Source organism: Meles meles, chromosome 9 (assembly GCF_922984935.1).
Source record: "Meles meles chromosome 9, mMelMel3.1 paternal haplotype, whole genome shotgun sequence".
NCBI classification, from domain to species: domain Eukaryota; kingdom Metazoa; phylum Chordata; class Mammalia; order Carnivora; family Mustelidae; genus Meles; species Meles meles.
The window spans coordinates 16958897-16978113 of record NC_060074.1 but is presented as its reverse complement, the minus strand read 5'-3'; the positions used below and the strand labels follow the sequence as shown (position 1 = coordinate 16978113).

At 41.0% G+C, this 19217-nt stretch overlaps 1 protein-coding gene across 2 annotated transcripts in view; it reads right to left on the bottom strand.

Moving 5' to 3' along the window:
* PARD3B (par-3 family cell polarity regulator beta) overlaps window positions 1-19217 on the bottom strand; it is a 1055741-nt gene that overhangs the window by 288032 nt on the left and 748492 nt on the right. For both annotated transcript variants that reach the window (XM_046019094.1, XM_046019095.1), the window contains one exon: window positions 18294-18531. In XM_046019094.1, coding sequence (XP_045875050.1) covers window positions 18294-18531 — 238 coding nt within the window. The remainder of the gene's footprint in view (window positions 1-18293; window positions 18532-19217) is intronic.

Genomic DNA, 19217 nt, shown 5'->3' with positions numbered 1-19217 from the left:
TTGACAAGAAGAACAGAGTGGATTTCAGCAGCTCTGAGTAATTAAATCCTGACATGCGGAAAAAAGAAAAGGATGCTGTAGAGTGTTTACACTATTTCTTACTTTTTTTTTATCCTACCCAAAATCAATTCAGCAACATGTGGTCAATGTATAGGAGGGTTGTTATCACTGCATTCATGTAATTTAGGGGCAGGCCTATGCTGAAGAACACACTCAGATAGTGCTGCTTCATTCTTTGTGAAAGCTGAACTGAACGTTTAGGGAATTAGGGATTTTTTTATTTAACTAGTGATTCCCAACAGATGTGTTTCTGTTTCTGTTTCTGTTTCTACCAGCTACACTTACATATTGTATTTTACTATGACATGATATTACATATTATATACCACACTTCTATTACTGTACCTCCTCTTGTTTCTCAAGACATAAGAGTTTGACTAAAATCAGACACCCCTGGAGTGGCCTCTCCAACAAAATCATCCCAAACACCTAACATGTGCAAAAAGAATGAATACTGTTACGCTGAAAAAATAAATAAAATGGAAAAAAAAATAAAAATAAAACACCTAACAAATATTATTAAAAAGACTGGCAGGATATATCCTATTTTCCCAAATCCCTCTTCCTGATTTAGGCCAATTATAAATTTCAGGGATAAATTTAAGTCCACTATTGCTATCAGATTACATTTATCTTTGTACATTTTTTATTTTTAAACTGTGTTTTTAAATGCACAGGTATTTGTAAGACAAGCCCTCAGTGATCAGACTGGTGTTGCCTCTCTAGCTCCCCTTCCAGTCTTATCAATGAATCACCTGCAGCAAAACGGAAAGGATAAGAGGTCTGAGAAAAAAACAGTATTGGATTTCTGACAGTCCTTCTACAGCACAATTTTAATAATAAAGAGCAGGACATTTTCCTATTTACCATCTCATTCAAGCACGTTGGGCTAAATTCAATGGTTAATGAAGCCTCATCACATGGATGAGAGATTTGCACCTTTTTGCAGAGGTCTTAGTTCTGAAGTTTCATTAACTGTCGAAGAAATACATCTCATTCTTGGAAATGTGTACTCATTTACCGGAAGTCAGCGCTGACTTAACTCAGGTTTTCAGATTGTGTGGTGATAATATCGTCCACGAAAACAAAAAGAATATCACATCCTGGTTTTCTTGACTTCTAATCATATTTGAAATCATCGCCTTCATTTTATGTTTCTAATTTTGCTGACTGGAGGTTGCATTGAGGCCACTGGTTGACTTTTCTCAAATACGGGATAAAAACTATACAGTGATGCAAGTCTAGCTTTAAAGCAAGTTTCAGGGTATCAGGTTTGCAAATACAAGTTATTCAGAAAAAAGAAAGGAATAGACGCTTGGGTCTGTATATATGTCTGAAAGAAGAGAAAGAAAAAGTGAGAGGGAGGAAATGCTAGTGCTAATGTGGCAAAATACCAACATCTGAGGAATCTGAATGAAAGGTAAATAAGAATTCTTTGTACTATTTTGATAACTTTTATGCGACCCTAAAATTACCTTGTAATAAAATAAAATAAAATAAAATAAAGATCTAAGCAAGTTCTGAGGTTAAAAAGACAAAAATGAGAAACCAGATCAAAGAATTTATAGACAGGGTATATAAGTATGCTCTCAGACACAATTACGATTGGCCTCAATCTTGTAAATCAACAATCAATACCCAAACACTTATGTTGTTTAAAGTCACTGGTCTATTGGCAACAAGCAGCAATATACATTACAAAAACCATCATCCCTAAATGATACTGTTTCATCTACAGCTGCCATCAATTATTTAAGATCTACTTCCTAAGCAGGTTGGTAGGCTAGAAGGCAAGGTTTTCGGAGAATATAGGGAGAACGGGAAGAGAACCAAAAAACGATTTTATCCTAGTAAGGGAATGCTTTCTGAGCAACTTGGAACCCCTGTGTATAGACACATAAAGGACTATTTTCATCTGGTGGTCTGCTCACCAGAATGGTACAGCAAAATGACAGGACTGCCCAAAGGAGGCAAATTTCCCCCAGGCGATGTATACCAGTAAAATAAAGGATCAACTTATTGAAATATTGGCCCAGCTAGACTTTCTCCCATTAACAATCAGTTGAGACACATTTTTAAAGCAACAGCTTAAATGAATGGCTGTGTGTCTGTAATAATTTTGACTTAAAATGTCAACTGTACTTGAGATGCCATGTGCATTTAATCAATGTCTCTGTATTGTAAAAATAAATATACTTCAGTGTGACTGCTGTGCCAGCCATAAATCATAATTCACAAAGACAAGAACATCTTATCTTCTCTATTGATAGTCGTTAATGACAATACTGATTAAAATGGTATCTGCCTGCCATATTATTGTTAAACAGTCTATTAGAATTTCTATTACATCCTATAACCTACCACTGTTTCTCTTTATGCTGATACATTTCTTATGAAATAAAACATGATAGACAGTTAGACTTAAAGTTTAACACTGAAAATGCAAAACGAAAGTGTGGAGCTTATCAGTAGTTTTCTCCTATATTTTCAAAATTAAGAGAGTTCCTTCTCTTAAAGAATTCTAGTCTTCAATAAACTTGTTTTTCTCTTTTAGAATACTTCAGTTTTACAAAATGAATACTTTGTATAAAAAAAAAAACTACAAGAGTTAAAACATCAACTGTCATTTAAGAAGCACATCAGCCTAGGGGCACCTGGGTGGCTCAGTTAGATAAGCATCTGACTCCTGATTTTTGGTTCAGGTCACAATCTCAGGGTCATGAGTTCGAGCCCCATATTGGCTCCATGCTGAGCATGGAACTTGCTTAGGATTCTCTCTCTCCCTTTCCCTCTGCCCTCTTCCCCCATTTGTGTGCGCTCTCTCTCCCTCCCTAAAAAAACAAACAAACAATAAAACAATAAAATCAAACTATGGAAGCATGATTGCTAGTCATTATTTCTAGAACGGATTTCTTGGAATCAAGAATTAGTTTAGCAACTAATTTTTGAATGAATTTTTGAATGAATACTATGGCCAAGACAGTGAGAATTAGCAAATTTGCCATCAGATACACCTAAGGATCACTGGGGAAGGGGACTAGATGGAGTACAGCTAACCAGGATGAGCAATGGCCAGAGGAATCGCATAAAGACAAAGAGGCTGACTTTGAGAGGTCAGCCAGCTAGTCTAGAAGTGGTCCATTCAGGCATATTCCATCAGCAGTACAGACCATGGCAGTGAGAAAGCAAAGACAGATGAATACTTGAAAGACAGCAAGCACAAGGTTCAAGGAAAACTAACCTGTCACTAGACACACGGGGTTGGAGATGGAGTCAGGAACCAGTATTCGGGGTATGACCGGTCAGAAATAGGCAAGTTCCACTATATCAGCGCTCTAGTCTAAGACAACATGGTTCAAGCTGAGGTCTGCACGGCACTGAGGGTTCTTAGGCAATGCCACTGGGCTGACCAACCCTGGTGTAGAAAACAACAAGGCAGGGATGCAGTACTTTGTTGAAGAGTCGTGGTTACTCAGAATTCCATAGGTTTATTGAGTTCTGTGCTTGGACTACCAGATGCCGGATGTGGAAAGCACTCATATGAAGATGACCAGTGTCAGGGGAGAGATGCTTGAAAGTCAGTCTAATTTTGTGTTTGGTTCAAGAGACGAGGACCAGGAGGAACCTGAAAGTTGGATTACATTAATGAGGAGATATGAGGGTAAGGTAGAGGGAAGAAATATGAAGCAGAGACAGAGAACACAAAATGGGAAGGACACATAAATTCGTAAGATATGGTTCTTCTATTCAAGGTGGTACAAAACCAGTGGAAAATACCAAGACGATGCGGGCCAGCTCTAACGCAAGTTTTGAGGTATCGGGTCTGGCCAATGACTTTTCTATGTGGCCTGAACACACTGAGCTGAGAAGATGCCGGGTGAGCTGGAATCAGAAGGAATGAGAATGGCCTACCATGTCCATAAATGAGTCTGCATTTATTGCAACAATGCCTTGGCATCTTTGCTCATTTTTAACAATGGAAGCTCTATTATCTGTATAAATGTTAAATGTTAAGTGTCTAGGTTTTTTGAGAACTCTCTCTCTTTTCTTTCTTTTTTTTTGTGAATTTCTTCCTCTACTTCCGTCTACTCACATCATAATAGAAAGAAGGAAGCTGTAATTGAAAACAGTAAAACAAAATGAAGGGGAGAATGTATGATAAATAGGAAAAAGTGTTCTGATAGCAGGTTCCAATGAACTTGTCAAAGAGTCTTCACAAAGGTGTTCCAGCAATCATATCGATGCAGACATGAAATACTCATTAGAGGGGACATGGCAGAGGCATGAGAGGTATTGAGGATATGGTGCGGGGAGTCTGGGATATAGTGCTTGGGTCAAAGTTCTAGGGAATTGGTCAAAGCCACTCCTTTCATTTTACAGTCCATCTTCATCATAAAAGCTGTTCTTTCATATACTTTGAAAATTCCAGGAGGCAAAAGGAAAGCAGAACAAATCTATGATATTGATTTTCTACTATATATTGACTAGAGTTCAAATTTAAAGTGGAAAATTATAGTCCCTGGGGGAGAAGAAGCCTATCAGTGGGAGGAACTAATACCGAAAGCCCTAGAATTAGGGTTTTTACTGTTCACTGGTGATTTTGTCTGCAATCAGAGTTACAACCATTATTTTTGGCCGATGTGCCCTCCAGCTCTCTCTTTCTGGAGTTTTGAATTTATATAATTTTTTTAAGGATTTTTTTGTTGGCAAATGGGCTGCTGCTTTTAGTCATTCTCTACTGAGACATTTCTACTTTGATTCCTGGAGCTATAGGGCTCTTTCAGATAGCAAGAAACCTTAAGAGACTATATGACGGCTCAGGCTAAGGCAAGCACAAAAAAATAAGGTAAAAGAAGAGTTCACTCAACTTTTCTATTAGAGCTTCTACTCTTTTATATGTTCTTTTAATTTAGAGAGTACTTTTTTTTTTTAACCTTGTGGTATTACAAATAAAGTTAGCTTCTATTTTGTGTCTTCAGGGAATTTTTATGACTATAGTAGCACATAAGCAAAGGGTAAGGAGGGTCAGATGCAATTGACAATGCAGACGAGGACGATCCACTGTCCTGATTTGCTTAAAACTGAGTAGTTTCCCAGGGCATGGGATTTTTAGTGCTCAAACTGGGATGAGCTCGTTATGCTAACACAGAACAAAGGATATGCCAGGAATATGTTTAAAGGCCAAATCATTCATTTTGCCTCTAATTAGATCTTCTATTTTGGCGAGTTACATGTTGGTGGTCTTGGGCTGTTTCTCAGTGCCATTTCACTCTGTTAAACTGACTTCTCAGATGACCAACATTTATCTATTTTAGTCTATAGGCATGTCTGCACTATAAACATTTTCAGCCTATGGCCAAGTAGTTCATCATCGCAATGATCATTTATACACGTATTACAAGGGTATACAAGGTATGTATCTCCCAGGCAAAGGACAATTCCATTCAAGAAGGCAACTGTACAACTAGGTTTAGGCATCCCACTTTCAGTACTTTTACTAAGTATACGGCAAATGGCTTAACCATAGTTTTATGGGATTCATGAATGCTCTGCTTATTTAAAAGGAACTTAATACCTTTATGTTACATTAATATTAGAACTTCTATGCCCTACCATCCTTCAAGGAAAGATTGCAGGTGCCAGGAGAACACATCTGAGCTGTTCACTGTGGTTACCTCCAAACTGAGCACTGAGACTATTACTTATAAGACAATCCATCAATATTTGTTGAATGAATGAAAGAAGATGTCGGGGAAAAAACTGACTGAACAGTTATAACATGCTTATTGTATACTTACTGGTTGCTTGATCAAAAGTACTGAATAAATTATTTCAGAAAAGATTCAGGATTATTCCAGTTAACCTAGAAAAGAAGCTTGGAAATAGATACAGAAAATCCATGTATTTTAAAAATCGCCCAGGGTAGGTTCTTGAAGGGTGAAGAAGTAGAGAGGGTACATATCTGAATTCTAACCACAGTCATGGTCGTAATTTCACCATTTGGCTCTTAATTTTAAATCCCACTTTCATTGCTAATCATTTTGTATTTATGGGTCATCTTAATTAGATAGTGAGCCTAAGCAAAAGGTTCGTACTTTGTATTTTTTCTGCATTTCCCCAGAGTAGTATTTAATATATATTCAAGTAATAAACTGATTGGCAAATTTTTTCATATCATTTTAGATGGATATTTATCCTTCCTACTTTTAAAGTACTTCAGGGAGGTCAAGTCTGAACAACCTGTTCAGAAACCTCATTCCAGTGCTTAACAACTGTCTTCTTTTTTATGTCTAACCTCATTTTTTTCTAATAAGGATTCTGGCCCATTTTCTCTAGCCCTGTCCTCAGTGGAGATGGAGAACAGCTGGTTACTATTACCACTTAACTCATCCTTCAACCTTGTCTTCAAGCAGAAATTAAAAAAAATAATTAACTCCCAATGCAGTTCACCCTTTCTTATTTTTGATCCACATTCTCTGTTTTCATTATTTTCAGTCCTATTACCTAGAAGGACTAAAGGGCACAACACATTAATATCCGCATAGGTTGACTCCAATGCGCATACCATCTGAACCATCGTCAACCAGTGTAAGCTTAGTAAGGGCCAGTGCTCTGCAAAGAGCTGTGAGGCAGCAGTTTTGTTTAGAGGAATTTCTGACCCCACCGAGGACAGGAGACAGACATGTAAAGCCTTAACTAAACCTCAAATCTGCCAATGGGAAATCCAAAAGAGAAGACTCGGGATGTAGGAATTCTGAGGACAAAGAGAGATACACAAGTCAAAGAAGGATACATAAGGGGGATGGGGCTTATGGTGGGCTTCAGAAGTCTGGCAGGACTGAGAGAGAGAGGAGACAAAGGGGGGAAGGGAGAGAGGGGGAGGAGGAGAGAGAAGGGTGATCATCCAAAAGAGAGTGGCATCTTAGTGCTCGCAAAGACTTTTAGGTAATAGTCAGTCATGTGATCAAAGTGGTGAGTTTGCACAAGGGGACAGTTAAAAACAATGAGAGAAAAATAAATTGGGATAAGACTACAGAGGGTATTGAATGCCGACCTAAACAGTTTGAACTTCAGGAGTTAACAGCTCCCAAGTGGGGGTTCCCAGGACTCACTGCAACACAATCATCAGAGATACCAGACGTCATCCTAGACCAAAAAATTAGAATCTCCTGTGTAAGGGCCCGTGATCTCTAGCTTTAACAAGCTCTGTAGAAGGCTGTAGAGGACGGTTGGATTTCTGAGAATGACTTGGTAATTGGCAACATCTTGGCTCCTAGAGCAGAATAGGTTACATTTTAAGAACTTTCTATGTGCCAGGCATTTTCATCTATCATCGAATTCACTCTCAAAGCAACTCCATTAGGTAGATCTCTTATTATTCCAGAAGAGAAAACTGAGCACAGAAGAGTCCGGCAGGTGCTGTAGGACCAATAGCTACAAAGAAACGGAGCTGGGGATGTGAGCCTAAGTAGATTTGGCCTCAGAGGATTTGATCCTGGCCACTAGGCCATAATGCACTTCAGTGCAGAAGGTTTCCATTAAATACCTGATACCCGAAGGCAAAAACGGCTGCTGGCTATGTCTAGAATGAACCCGAAGGAGGAAAGGAAGAACGCAGGCAGCTAGGAGTTTGTTGAAACAATCTAGTTATAAATAACAGAGACCATGGTCAGCAAATAGCAGCAGAGACAAAGAAGGCCACAGAGATGTCAGAGACAGCACTTCGCAAGCATCAACAGGAGTGCGGGCTCGTGGAAGGGAGGGAACGGCGAGAGAGCGGCATCTCAGACGGACGCCCCGGGACTCCTGGCAGTGCCTCCTGCAGAGTCAGGAACATCGGGCTGAGCTGGTGACTTAGATGGGTGGATGACGAATTAGATTTTAGCCATGTTGAAGCTGAGGTTGAGGCATGGCCACCACGCAGAAATGATCAGCGTCGGGCCGGAGAAGCAAAATTGGATTGTCTCCAAAATCCTGTTAGATATTATTTAGCTTGGTTGCAATAATAGCCCGAGATGTGCAGTCCCATAATATTTGTGTACCTCTTACCCATTTTTCAATCTGTGAATCTCCTGTATCTGTCTGTAATTGTTCTGGGAAGCCTCTCTCTTATATGGTTATTATGCCAAAGAGTCAAGTCTTTTCCCTTAATTATGAACCATCTCATGTTATTAAACTGCTGTTTCATAGATTGACTGGAGCCAGAAAAATCCAGTGAGTAGCAAAAATAAAAAGTATGGGTTCTACAGGGTGTATCAAAGTATATACAGAACTGTATATACTCTGTATTAGCATCCAAACACGCTGTGTCATTGTGTGTGTGGATGCTAATATGGCAGCAGCCGTGATTAAGAGGGGACTTGGTATTGCCATCAGTTCAAAGTCTGGCTCTGGGCAGGCAGATTCACTTCTCAATGTCTCGTTCTTTATTACTGCAAAGTGAAGCTACTATTTGCCACCCTCATCTCCCATGCATCTTCAAGATGGATGTTAGTAAATTACATTGAAGTTCTCAGATAAAAGGTGCTAAACAAAGAACTAATTTCATTTTTCCCCTCAAGCAAATTATTAAATCTATACATGTCATTATCTAATAGTATTAAGCAAACATTGCACAAGGACATGACATTGCGCTGGACATGGTACAAAGCAAATTAGGCAAATGCAGTCTCAACTAGGAAGTGGTAGGTGTTTATATATATGAATAAACCTGCTGTTAATATGTTTTATTAGTTATTTAATATGAGTATGCAAATAGGTCCATTAGGAAATCCTTTGCATTTTCTTAATCCAGCATTTTAAATGATTATATTTCACCTTAAATGCTAATGAAGTTTATTTATTAATGTGCATCTTCTACTTTAGTGCCTCTGAAAGTTCTTTGTAGCGTATCAATTTCTTTAAAAGTTAAGCTGATTTTTTTTTCCACTGGACTTTTGTTCTGATCTGTTAACAAATCTAAACCTCATTATCCAAGAAAAGTAATGAGATAAAGGGATCTATTTTTCTTCGTGCTCTTTCGTAATTCACATTAACGTTAATGGGAGTTGTGCACGCATGTTAAGGGAAGAAGAGAACCCTAATTAAACAAATCAGCCTTCTGGTTGACACTCTACGTGATCATTCGTTATTATGAGAAGTACGAGGAAATCATCCTGCTTTGGACAGCCATAAACAGAGCTCCAGAGGAGTCGGGATTCCATACGGTAGGAGGGGAAGGCGATGAACAGCAATCAGCTTTTCAAATGCTTTTGAAAACAAGCTACCCATACACTTGTATACTAATTAACTCCATCTATGCCCCTCGCCCTCTATGAACATATACTCAAAGAAAACAGAGAAAGTGATAAACAAACATTTGCAGACATGCATGACAGCTGAAAAAAATTACTGAAGTCAGACATCACACAAACTCTGCACGCTGGGCACTGCGGTGGCTCACTTGTCTACACACTCAGCCTCCCGGCCTATCAGCCAAGCAGCCCGTCTGTCCCTGGGTCTTCTTTCCCTTGAGAAATAAATGCTGGCCACACAACCCTAAATGTGTCTGATCCCAATTTAATCTATACTCTTTAGCTACCATACTTGCCTCTACCCTCATCATTTTGTCTCCCTTGCCCTATTTATGGAGGCTCTCCCTCTACTTCTTTACACTCTCCTGTCTGCAATCTATTCCTATTATGATGCTAATTTTCCTCTCTGGTGCTTAGTTGCAAACGAACAAAAGCTGGGATGTATAATACATAAATATATAAATATTATCAGCGATCACACCACTGGGTTTAATGGAAGTCAATATCGGTATATTACACTGTCTACTTTGCAATTCCATTATGGGCTCAACACTGCTGGTCATAAAAAGTAGCATTCTGAGCCCAGGCTTGTGATAGTAATAATGAGGAAAAAAAAAAAAGGTGGGGGCAGTCATCGCTCTTCCTAACTCGAATGAAAAATTAAAATTGCTAGGGCACTTAGCTCAGAGGGAAATTGGCAAATTAACAAAATGAGGAGACAAAATATTCATGGCTCATATCGTGAAAGAGAAAGTAAATAATTTAAGACGGACTGTGAGGTGAGAAAATTCTGTTACCCAAAAGACAAAAAAGGAGCCTAACAAAATTTCCATGTGTCTTCAGCTTCTATTCCTTTCCCGCTCCATTCTATTCCTTTCCCGCTCTGTGAGCCACAGAGAAGGATGGATGATTGCACCTGTGAGTCGCCTTTGCCATGTAAATTTATTTTTTGCCAGTCATTTGTTTCTCTCAGGCTCAATATATGCAGCCATTTTGCCCTGATCCGTAAGGTTCTCTGTTTTCCATGTATGTCCATATACAACTTGCAGCTGAATTAGGAACTTTGACCTCCTTTGGCTTTCATTTTTCATCTGAAATTTCATATTTCAAGCTGGCCTCTACTTCATGAAGCAAAGCACCTTATCTCTAGCCTGTTGTTGGCCTTTTGCCTTTGGGGAAATGACTGTTAAAATTTCATTGGCCAGGCTACATTAGACAGGTTGCCCTTCATACCCATAAAGCTGAAGGGATACCCGGACATTTTACAGCCACTCTCTAGAAAGAGGTAATGACAGGCACAGCCACATTACATTTATTGTACATGAGACCTATAACAGCCGTTATGGGATCAAGGTAAAGAGGAGAAATGTACGACAGATGTCATGCTCCCTGGAGATTTAAGTATTCCGTCTCTATCTAACCTAATTTAAAAATCAAGTCAAAATGTATCTTTATGGGTAATGCATTATAAGACAACTTCCAAGGCAGCCCAATGAAAGAACTATGAGGCATGCATTGAGAATATCAAGTCCAAAACCCATCCATTCACTCTGGTCTGAAACACAGGAAGGAAAAAAATAGAAAAGAAAAAAAAGTCTGTTCCTCCATCTGAGTCTCCTTCCTATTTGTATTCAATGCCACCAAATGATGAGATAACCTTTTTTTTTTTTTTAAAGATTTTATTTATTTATTTGACAGACAGAGATCACAAGTAGGCAGAGAGGCAGGCAGAGAGAGAGGAGGAAGCAGGCTTCCTGCGGAGCAGAGAACCCGATGTGGGGCTCGATCCCAGGACCCTGAGATCATGACCTGAGCCGAAGGTAGTGGCTTAATCCACTGAGCCACCCAGGCGCCCCGATGAGATAACCTTTAAAGATAGTTCAAGGTTATATTTAGAAAGGAGTGACCCAAAGCTTATAAAATAGAAAGGATTAGATGATTTTAGTTATGTCATTACTTCTTACAGCTTTTTAAAGCAAAACTGTCCAGTCTAAAGAAAACATAGCATGCTCACCTGAAATACAAAATAGCAATTAGAGGGAAAATTTACAAAATTGAAATGGAAGTTTAGGGGGCTCCAAGTCAAACGCTGATGGCTGGCAGGCCGAGTGGGGCCATGCAGGAAGACAAGAAGAAGAACCTACCAAGGCAGGCACTATCCTGACAGCTTTGCTTACATAAATTAACTTCAATTTCACAACAACTGGGAGAGGATGTGTTATTATCGCCCATTCACTGCTGAGTAGATGACTCAAAGGGATTCGTGAAGGCCACAGAGGTTGTAACGGACAGGTTTTTAAGTAGGTTAAGTATAAATTCAATGGTGATGATGTCTGCGTTATTGTTTGTGGTGGAGGAGAAAGGGTCGTATGTGTGTGTGTGTTGTGTGTGCGTGTCTGTATGTGAAGAAGTGTTTTTTTTTTTAAATGATCCACACCAAGATGTCATATAGAGATGCCTTAGTTTTGATAAAATACTATATTTTAGTATAAAACAAATGAAACATAGATGCTTTAGCACTTGCAAAGCTTAGATATAAAAAGTTGGTGCCTTTAGATTTAAAAAAAAAAAACCTATGCCATTAGGGCTCATAATTTAGTCTTCTCTATGTAGAAATTAAACCAGTGTATCACTGAGATACACCTATGTTAGCTGAGTTAAGAAGAAACAATGAAGAATATCCAACTGGGGCCCTTGGCTGGCTCAGTCGTAAAGCATGTGACTCTTGATCTCTGGGTCGTGAGTTCAAGCCCCACACTGGGTGTGGAGCCTACTTTAGGAAAAAAAAAAAAAGGAACATCCAACTGATGGGCCAGGAGGAATACAGTGGACACGCACAGCTGCAAATCAAGTGTGCCCTTTAAATTAAAGCCCACATGTCTTCAGAATGTTTACCTCAGGTGTAATAGGGCTTTGTATGCTAAAACAGACACAATTTGGGTTAGCGTTCTGTTACAGCTTTATGTGAAGCTGATTTAAAAGTAACCTCATATTCCTAGGCTTCAAATAAAATAAAATAAAATAAAAAAAGAGCAGGCATAAAGTGATTTGGCATTTAGTACCACAGCATGCGAGGTTCTGATAACCAATCTGCTGAAATTCAGTGTAGGTTGGGCAGACACACAGTCTGTTAGGCAGTAAGTCACTGTGAGGAAGAGGACACCATCCCTCTGATTTCACCTTCTTCGTAACACCTACTGGAGTCCAAAATAATCTCAGTCATCTTGAGTTAGCGTTTTTTCTCTCCACCTCACTGGGATGCAAATCACGTAAGAGCCGCAGCCTGGATGTCTTGTTCAGCACCAAATAAATTGACTATTGATTCCCTCAAGCTGACAAGGAAGTGCTTTGTCCTCAAGATAGCTGAGCTCAGTGTCCCACCTCTGCCTGGGAAATCCCTTGCTACAAGTACTTTATACGTTTAGGTGATATTTTGCTTGTTTTGTTTTAAACTCACCAAAAGAAATTCAAAAGTCTTTGAGTTTTCCTTCCTTTTCTAAGACCAAAAAAAACCCCCCAACAACAACAACAACAAACCCATAAAAGCAAGGACTTCATCACTGTCTGCCTGGGGTCTAGAACAGTGCCTGATGCCAAACGAGCATTCAGTAAATAATATGGACTAAATGAAGACTGATTATGAGGGTGCTTGGCAAAGAGTAAGCATTCAACATAGTTTATTAATCAATGACTATGGGCAGACAAATTTTTAAAACAGAGATGAACCTCTCTATGGGCAAGTGTAGCACTTTGTTATTTGTTAATCCATTAAGAAGGAATTTACCATGCAAAATTCCCTTAGGTACCAAAGCACACAAAGAGTATAGAAAAGGTACCTGATGCAGCACAAGTAGATAATTCAAAGGTCTCTAAGTGAGTGGCCCATAACAGCAAAAGGAAGCAACAGCAAATATGATATAAAGAAATGATTTTAAACACAGACTTGGGACACAAATCAGTTTAAAGAATGTAAAGATCCATATAGTTATTAAATAATTAAGAAATTAGGGACTTCATCCTGGGCTTTCTGCTCTAGATTGGGCAAGGTTTTGTTGGCCAAAGGCTATGTCTCTCCAGTGCTTAGAAAAGATCTGCTAGACCCTACGAGAATGGCCAAGGGCTGATGGCAATTGGCTTGTCTGCTGAGTGGGTCTGGGCTTCAGCCTTTGGCCTCAAGGAGCCACAGGCATTCTGTCTACAGTCTACTGCCATGAAGAGCACACGGCCCTAAGGAAGCCAACACGTGATGAAAAATTTAAGCATCTTGATTCCCCAATGTCCTCTTTCAACAGCAGGTAAACAGAGGATTCAGGGAAACTAACAAAATTGGTAGATTCTTGATCTGCATATTTTTCCATAATAATTCATGGCTTGTGTCAGAGCCACAGTTGACTCTATGAGGAGGCAATTCTGAAATCAGAAAAGGGGGCGCCTGGGTGGTTCAGTGGGTTAAAGCCTCTGCCTTTGGCTCAGGTCATGATCCCAGGGTCCTGGGATCGAGCCCCACATCAGGCTCTCTGCTCTGAGCCTGCTTCCTCCCCTCTGCCTGCCTCTCTGCCTACTTGTGATCTCTGTCTGCCAAATAAATAAATAAAATCTTAAAAAAAAAAAAAAAAAAAAGAAAAGAAAAGCATTAGGCATACTGGCACCGACCGTACATTTAAAGATACGAATTAACAAGATCCCCATAATTTTTTCAAAAGGATCAGGAGTAGGTCAAATTAACTAATGAGCTAAACTCTATGACTACATATCATTAACACGAATGGACCAGCTGATATTAGAAAAGCACACAACACTTAGCATTTTACAAGCCAGAGCAAAGCCACTGCTAACACATTTGCACTTCCGTGATGCGTAGCTCGGTGAGGAGAGGGAGATGATTTTGGTCCCTGCTCGTGCCCTTGGCCAGGTGCCACTGTCCATGGCACAACCTGCATTAAAGCTCCATGTCAGGAGACTGGCTGTGAAATGCAGATAATGGAACAAATAATAATATTTAAGCCACACATCTACCTCCTAGAGAACCTTAAAGCAATCAATCTTTTTTAAATAAGAAAGAAACGAAGTCAATAGCATCTGAGCAACAGATGAGAATTAAAGCAAAATCTGTTGGCTAATAGCAACAGCTTTTGTGTTCTTTGTTGCTGAAAATGTGCATGCAGCAGCAACTCCAATGTGCTCACAAACTCAGATGCAAAAGGCTATGGAAAACAGTTGCTATTTTTACATGGGAGATAAAATCAAACACCACCTTTCAGATCTTAATTTTGCTAAAATGGGAGAAGGAAACAAAACGGAGTTGCTAGATGTCTAAAAGATCTAGGACGTGTGATTTCTACCACGGGCAAATACAGCGTATATCGGACAACAAAAGGAATAGGTTCTATATTCCAGCAACAGAGTGCGAATCGGCCAAACTGAGTCATCGAAGCAAAATATAAAGTGAAGGCTTACTTCAGTAATATTCTAGAAAAATGGGATACGTGAGGCTTTAATAGTCTTCATATTTGTAGACTACTCTAGTTAAATCTTTCTGTTTTTTTCTTTAACACCTTAAAGAGGAACTTGTTTTCTTATAAATTACCACGATATTGTAGAAGTCCTACTAATAATTATAATAAGTATGTTAGCTTTCTACTGATGCTGTAAAAGAGTATCATAAACCTATTGGCTTAAACAACAGACATGGCTGAAGTTAAGGATTTGGTAGATTGGGTTCTTTCCTAGAGGCTCTCCAGACAGAATCCCCTCCTCTGCCCTCTCCAACATCTAGAGGCTGCCCTCATTCCTTGGCTCATGGCCACCTCCCTCCATCTCAAAGCTGGCAACATTGCATTCCTCTGTACCTTTCTTCCTCAGTCATATCTTCCTCTTCTACTTTTAAGGCTTCTCATAATTATTTCGGGCCATGGGGGGAAATCTAGGATGATCACCTTTATCTTAACGTCAGATAATCCCCAACCCTAATTCCATCTGTACTTTAACTCTCCTTGGCTATGCAACATGACATATTCACAGGTACCGGGGATTACGTTACGGACATCTTTAAGGGGACTTGATTCTGCTTATCACAACATCTATTGAATGTGTGTTTCTTGCCAGGTGCTGTTCTATAAGCATGTTACATGTAATTAAACACATAATCCCCATAATAATGGTATATTCTATTATTATTATTTCCATTTTTCAGATGAGGAAACTGAGGCACATAGATTGAATAGTATGCCGAATGCTACCTAGATAGATAACAGGAAGACCTGGGATTGAATTTAGCATTTCATGTGCAGAGCTGTCCTGTTTAACCTCTGACCTCTGTAAATTTAAAGGCAATTCCCATCTATATATTTGGATCGTGTGTGTCATTATTATCAGGATGGTTAAAGCATAGCCCACAAATTCTGGCAATCATAATAATTACCTGGAAAAAGGGCAAGTTTAACATTCAAAATGTCAAATGGGAAGACAGAGTCTATAGAGACCACCAGGAAAAACAAACCAACATTTATTGAGACGTGTTCTACTGCTATCAGTATTACCTGTGTTGCCTAAATGTGATTTTGCAGTTTCAACGGGTCTCTCTTTCTATATTTATATATAATAACAGATTATATTTACATCCATATATTACATATGAATAACAGATATGGAATAGAGCTTTCTGTTTCTGTCTGAAATTTTCATTGAAAATCCCAAACTTGGGGTACCTGGCTGGCTCAGTCGGTTAAGCATCCAACTCTTGGTTTTGCCTAGGGTCGTGATCCCAGGGTCATGAGATTGAGCCCCGCTTCGGGCTCTGTGCTCAGTGAGGAGTCTGCTTGAGACTCCCTCCCCCAACTCTGCCCGTCTCCCTCTCACACTTGTGTCTTTCTCCTTCTAAAATAAATAAATAAAATCTTTAAAAAAATCCTAAACTAAAAACATCTGATGACAAATGCCACCCAGTATTTTTTTTTTTAAGATTTCATCTATTTACTTATTTGACACAGAGACAGAGAGAGAGAGAATCACAAGTAGGCAGAGAAGCAGGCAGAGGGGGAGGGGGAAGCAGGCTCCCCACTGAGCAGAGAGCCCGATGCGGGGCTCGATCCCAGGACCCTGGGACCATGACCTGAGCCGAAGGCAGAGGCTTAACCCACTGAGCCACCCAGGCATCCCAGCCACCCAGTATCCTTAAGAGAGATGTCTCCTCAGAGTTGACCAAGTGGTAGCCAACATCACCTCCCATCCCTCACCTTCAGCCCCTGGATAAAAGAAGGATAGAGATTGAGAGAGAGATTCTCTGTGATGGAAAGTTGTAGGAGCAAAGAAAATAATGGAAAGGGTGGCTTCCCCCCATTGCCCCAATAAAATAAGTGAGGAGTCTGCAAGATGACCCCTGAGAGAATTTGAAGGCAGTTTTATGAAAGGAGATGGTCATCCTTCCCATTTGCTTGAGACGCAAACACTCATTGCCCCTCTTCCTTCCCCGTGCATGCAAGCTTGGGTTTGGCTTGTGGCTCCAGAGCTGGGGAGGCACGAAAACAGGGCTGGACCCTGCCCTGGAGAAATCTGAACATGTCAGGCTGGTTGGGACATCCCTATGGCAGGATGGGGGGAGAGGCGAGCAATGGGAACGGGCTAGGTTTCTATCACTTGGAGGGGCAAGAGACAGGCAACTCCTGGGAGCCAAGTAAAGGTAGGCATCTCCAACTGACACCGTCCAAGGCCATGAGCTGGGGGTTGGGGGGATGGGACACACACACACACACACACACACACACACACGAGGGTGTGGTTCTGAGGTCAGAGGCTAAGGATCTGAGGGTCTCAGGAGATCAGTAGGGAAATGTTTCTCATATTCAGTGACTGGTACAGCAAGGAGCCACTGAAAAATCTATAAAACTCGCCCACAAAGGCCCCCGACAGCCAGATTATACCAGATCCAGAAACCAGTTAAGGACAATTCCACCCTTGTTCTAAAACTGCCCTTCCCTTCCCCCTGGGTCCAGAGACTGAGAAGCAGGAGAAGGTGGGATCCTGCCCCACATCACCTTGGGGTAGAGACTTGAGGGGCAGAGACTTGAGGGGAAGTTCCGGTTAACATTAGACTGGCGTTTTAGACCCCGAGACAGAGGTTGTTTTAATACCCAAAGGGACCAGAAAGCCATCGGCTGGAGTGATGTCATTGAATAGTGGACATCATTTCAAAATCAACAAAGCACATGTGGAATTAGCCGTAGGAGAGGAGACAGAGTTGGTTTCTGATCGTGCCCTTCGGGGACATGCCCAGCGGTTGGGCTGGCCGCATCTGACGCCGCGTGTCACAGCCCCACTGATTCAGGAGGGCAGGTCCGCTGGCCTCACTGTTAAAGTGAAGACAGGAAGGCTTGGGGAAGTGAAGCAACCAATGAAGCCGGGCAGGGTCACGGACTGAGGACGGGGTGCCCTGACCCTAGATGCAGTGACCTCTCCACTGACCGCTCCCAGCTTCTGCAGGTGCTAACGTGCTCACAGGCCTGGCCACACACCTCTGGTTCCGGGGCAGGTGAGTGAGGTCCGTCCGCTCTGTCTTCTCTAAGCCACCCAGGGTGTCGTACACACCTTGGTGGGGGACTCCCTCTCACCTCTCACCTTCCCTACACTGAAGACGCATTTAATTCACCATATAAACCAAGGGCTGCGAGCACAGCCCATGCCTCTACCAGGCGTCAGCCTTTAGTTCACAGCAAACTGATCACAGCCTCCTGTCATCCCGGGGGCCTCAGGAGCCACCCAGGAAAGCTCCTTCTGCCTCTGCGGGAAAGGAACGAGTGCCTTCGCTGTTGAGATTTTTATGCACTTAGCTAAAAAGGAGGGAACGCTTGCCATTTTTTTCTGGATACACACAGAAGAGCGATTTCACCAGGAGACACCAAAAAGCAAAACAAGGCCCGCTGTCCCTTCGCAGCACGCCCATACCTCAGCATGGCACCGAACCCTTTCTTCTTTATTTTCCTCTCTGGGTCTTCATTTTCCTCTTTCAGCTTTTTCTCCTTGACTTTCAGTTTGCCCTTTTCCTTCTTCTTCTCCTTCTCTTTCGGTTTTTTGATTTTCCTGGCTTTCTGCTCCCCGTCCTCCAGCTCAGGGTTCCCCTGAGGGACAGATTCACAATTCAGAGCCCCTTGGCCGGAGTGAGAGCTCTTATCAGACAGACCGTCTGTACGGAGAGAAAAATCAATACATGCGGTCAGGGGCACTCACTGTTAGTGTATCAAGAAAAGTTAAACGTGAAATACAGAGGGATGAAGGAAGCACGCCAGAGTTCCACCCTTGCATGTGGCTACGTGTACCCTTTGAAGAGACAACTGCCTAAATCTGGTTACTTCAAGTAAGGTTTCCTGTGGGGAGGAGGGAGCAGAGGGTGGTTCAGCCAGTGGTCTGAAAGGTTTGATCCGTGTACAACACGAATGTCTCTGAAAGACAGCTTGTTAACCTCGACTGGCTCCGAAAGCCCATGTGTTGGCAAACAAACAGGGCGAGTTTATTTCTGGGAGAGGTTTCTGAGGACACATGTAACCCAACTGCTTTTACCCAATTAACGCGGTCAGTCCTCAGGTTGAGGCTGCTTCTAATGACTCGAATAAGAATGTCAAGAAATGCATACTTAGTGCTCCTAGCCTAAGTGCAAACGACAGTTGGTCCTTGTAGGAAAGTGAAGGGGAACATTTCTTTAGCGTTTGCACTGTCGAATAAATTGCATATTGTGTCAGCCAATTCCACGTTCGTTAAGCCAAAGGGCAAAACATATCAGGAAAATGAATTACTTTTAATATCAAAAATATAATTGTGATCCTTAAATCATTTTTCTTTGTCATTAAGCACACATCCCTGCCTATGATTTGC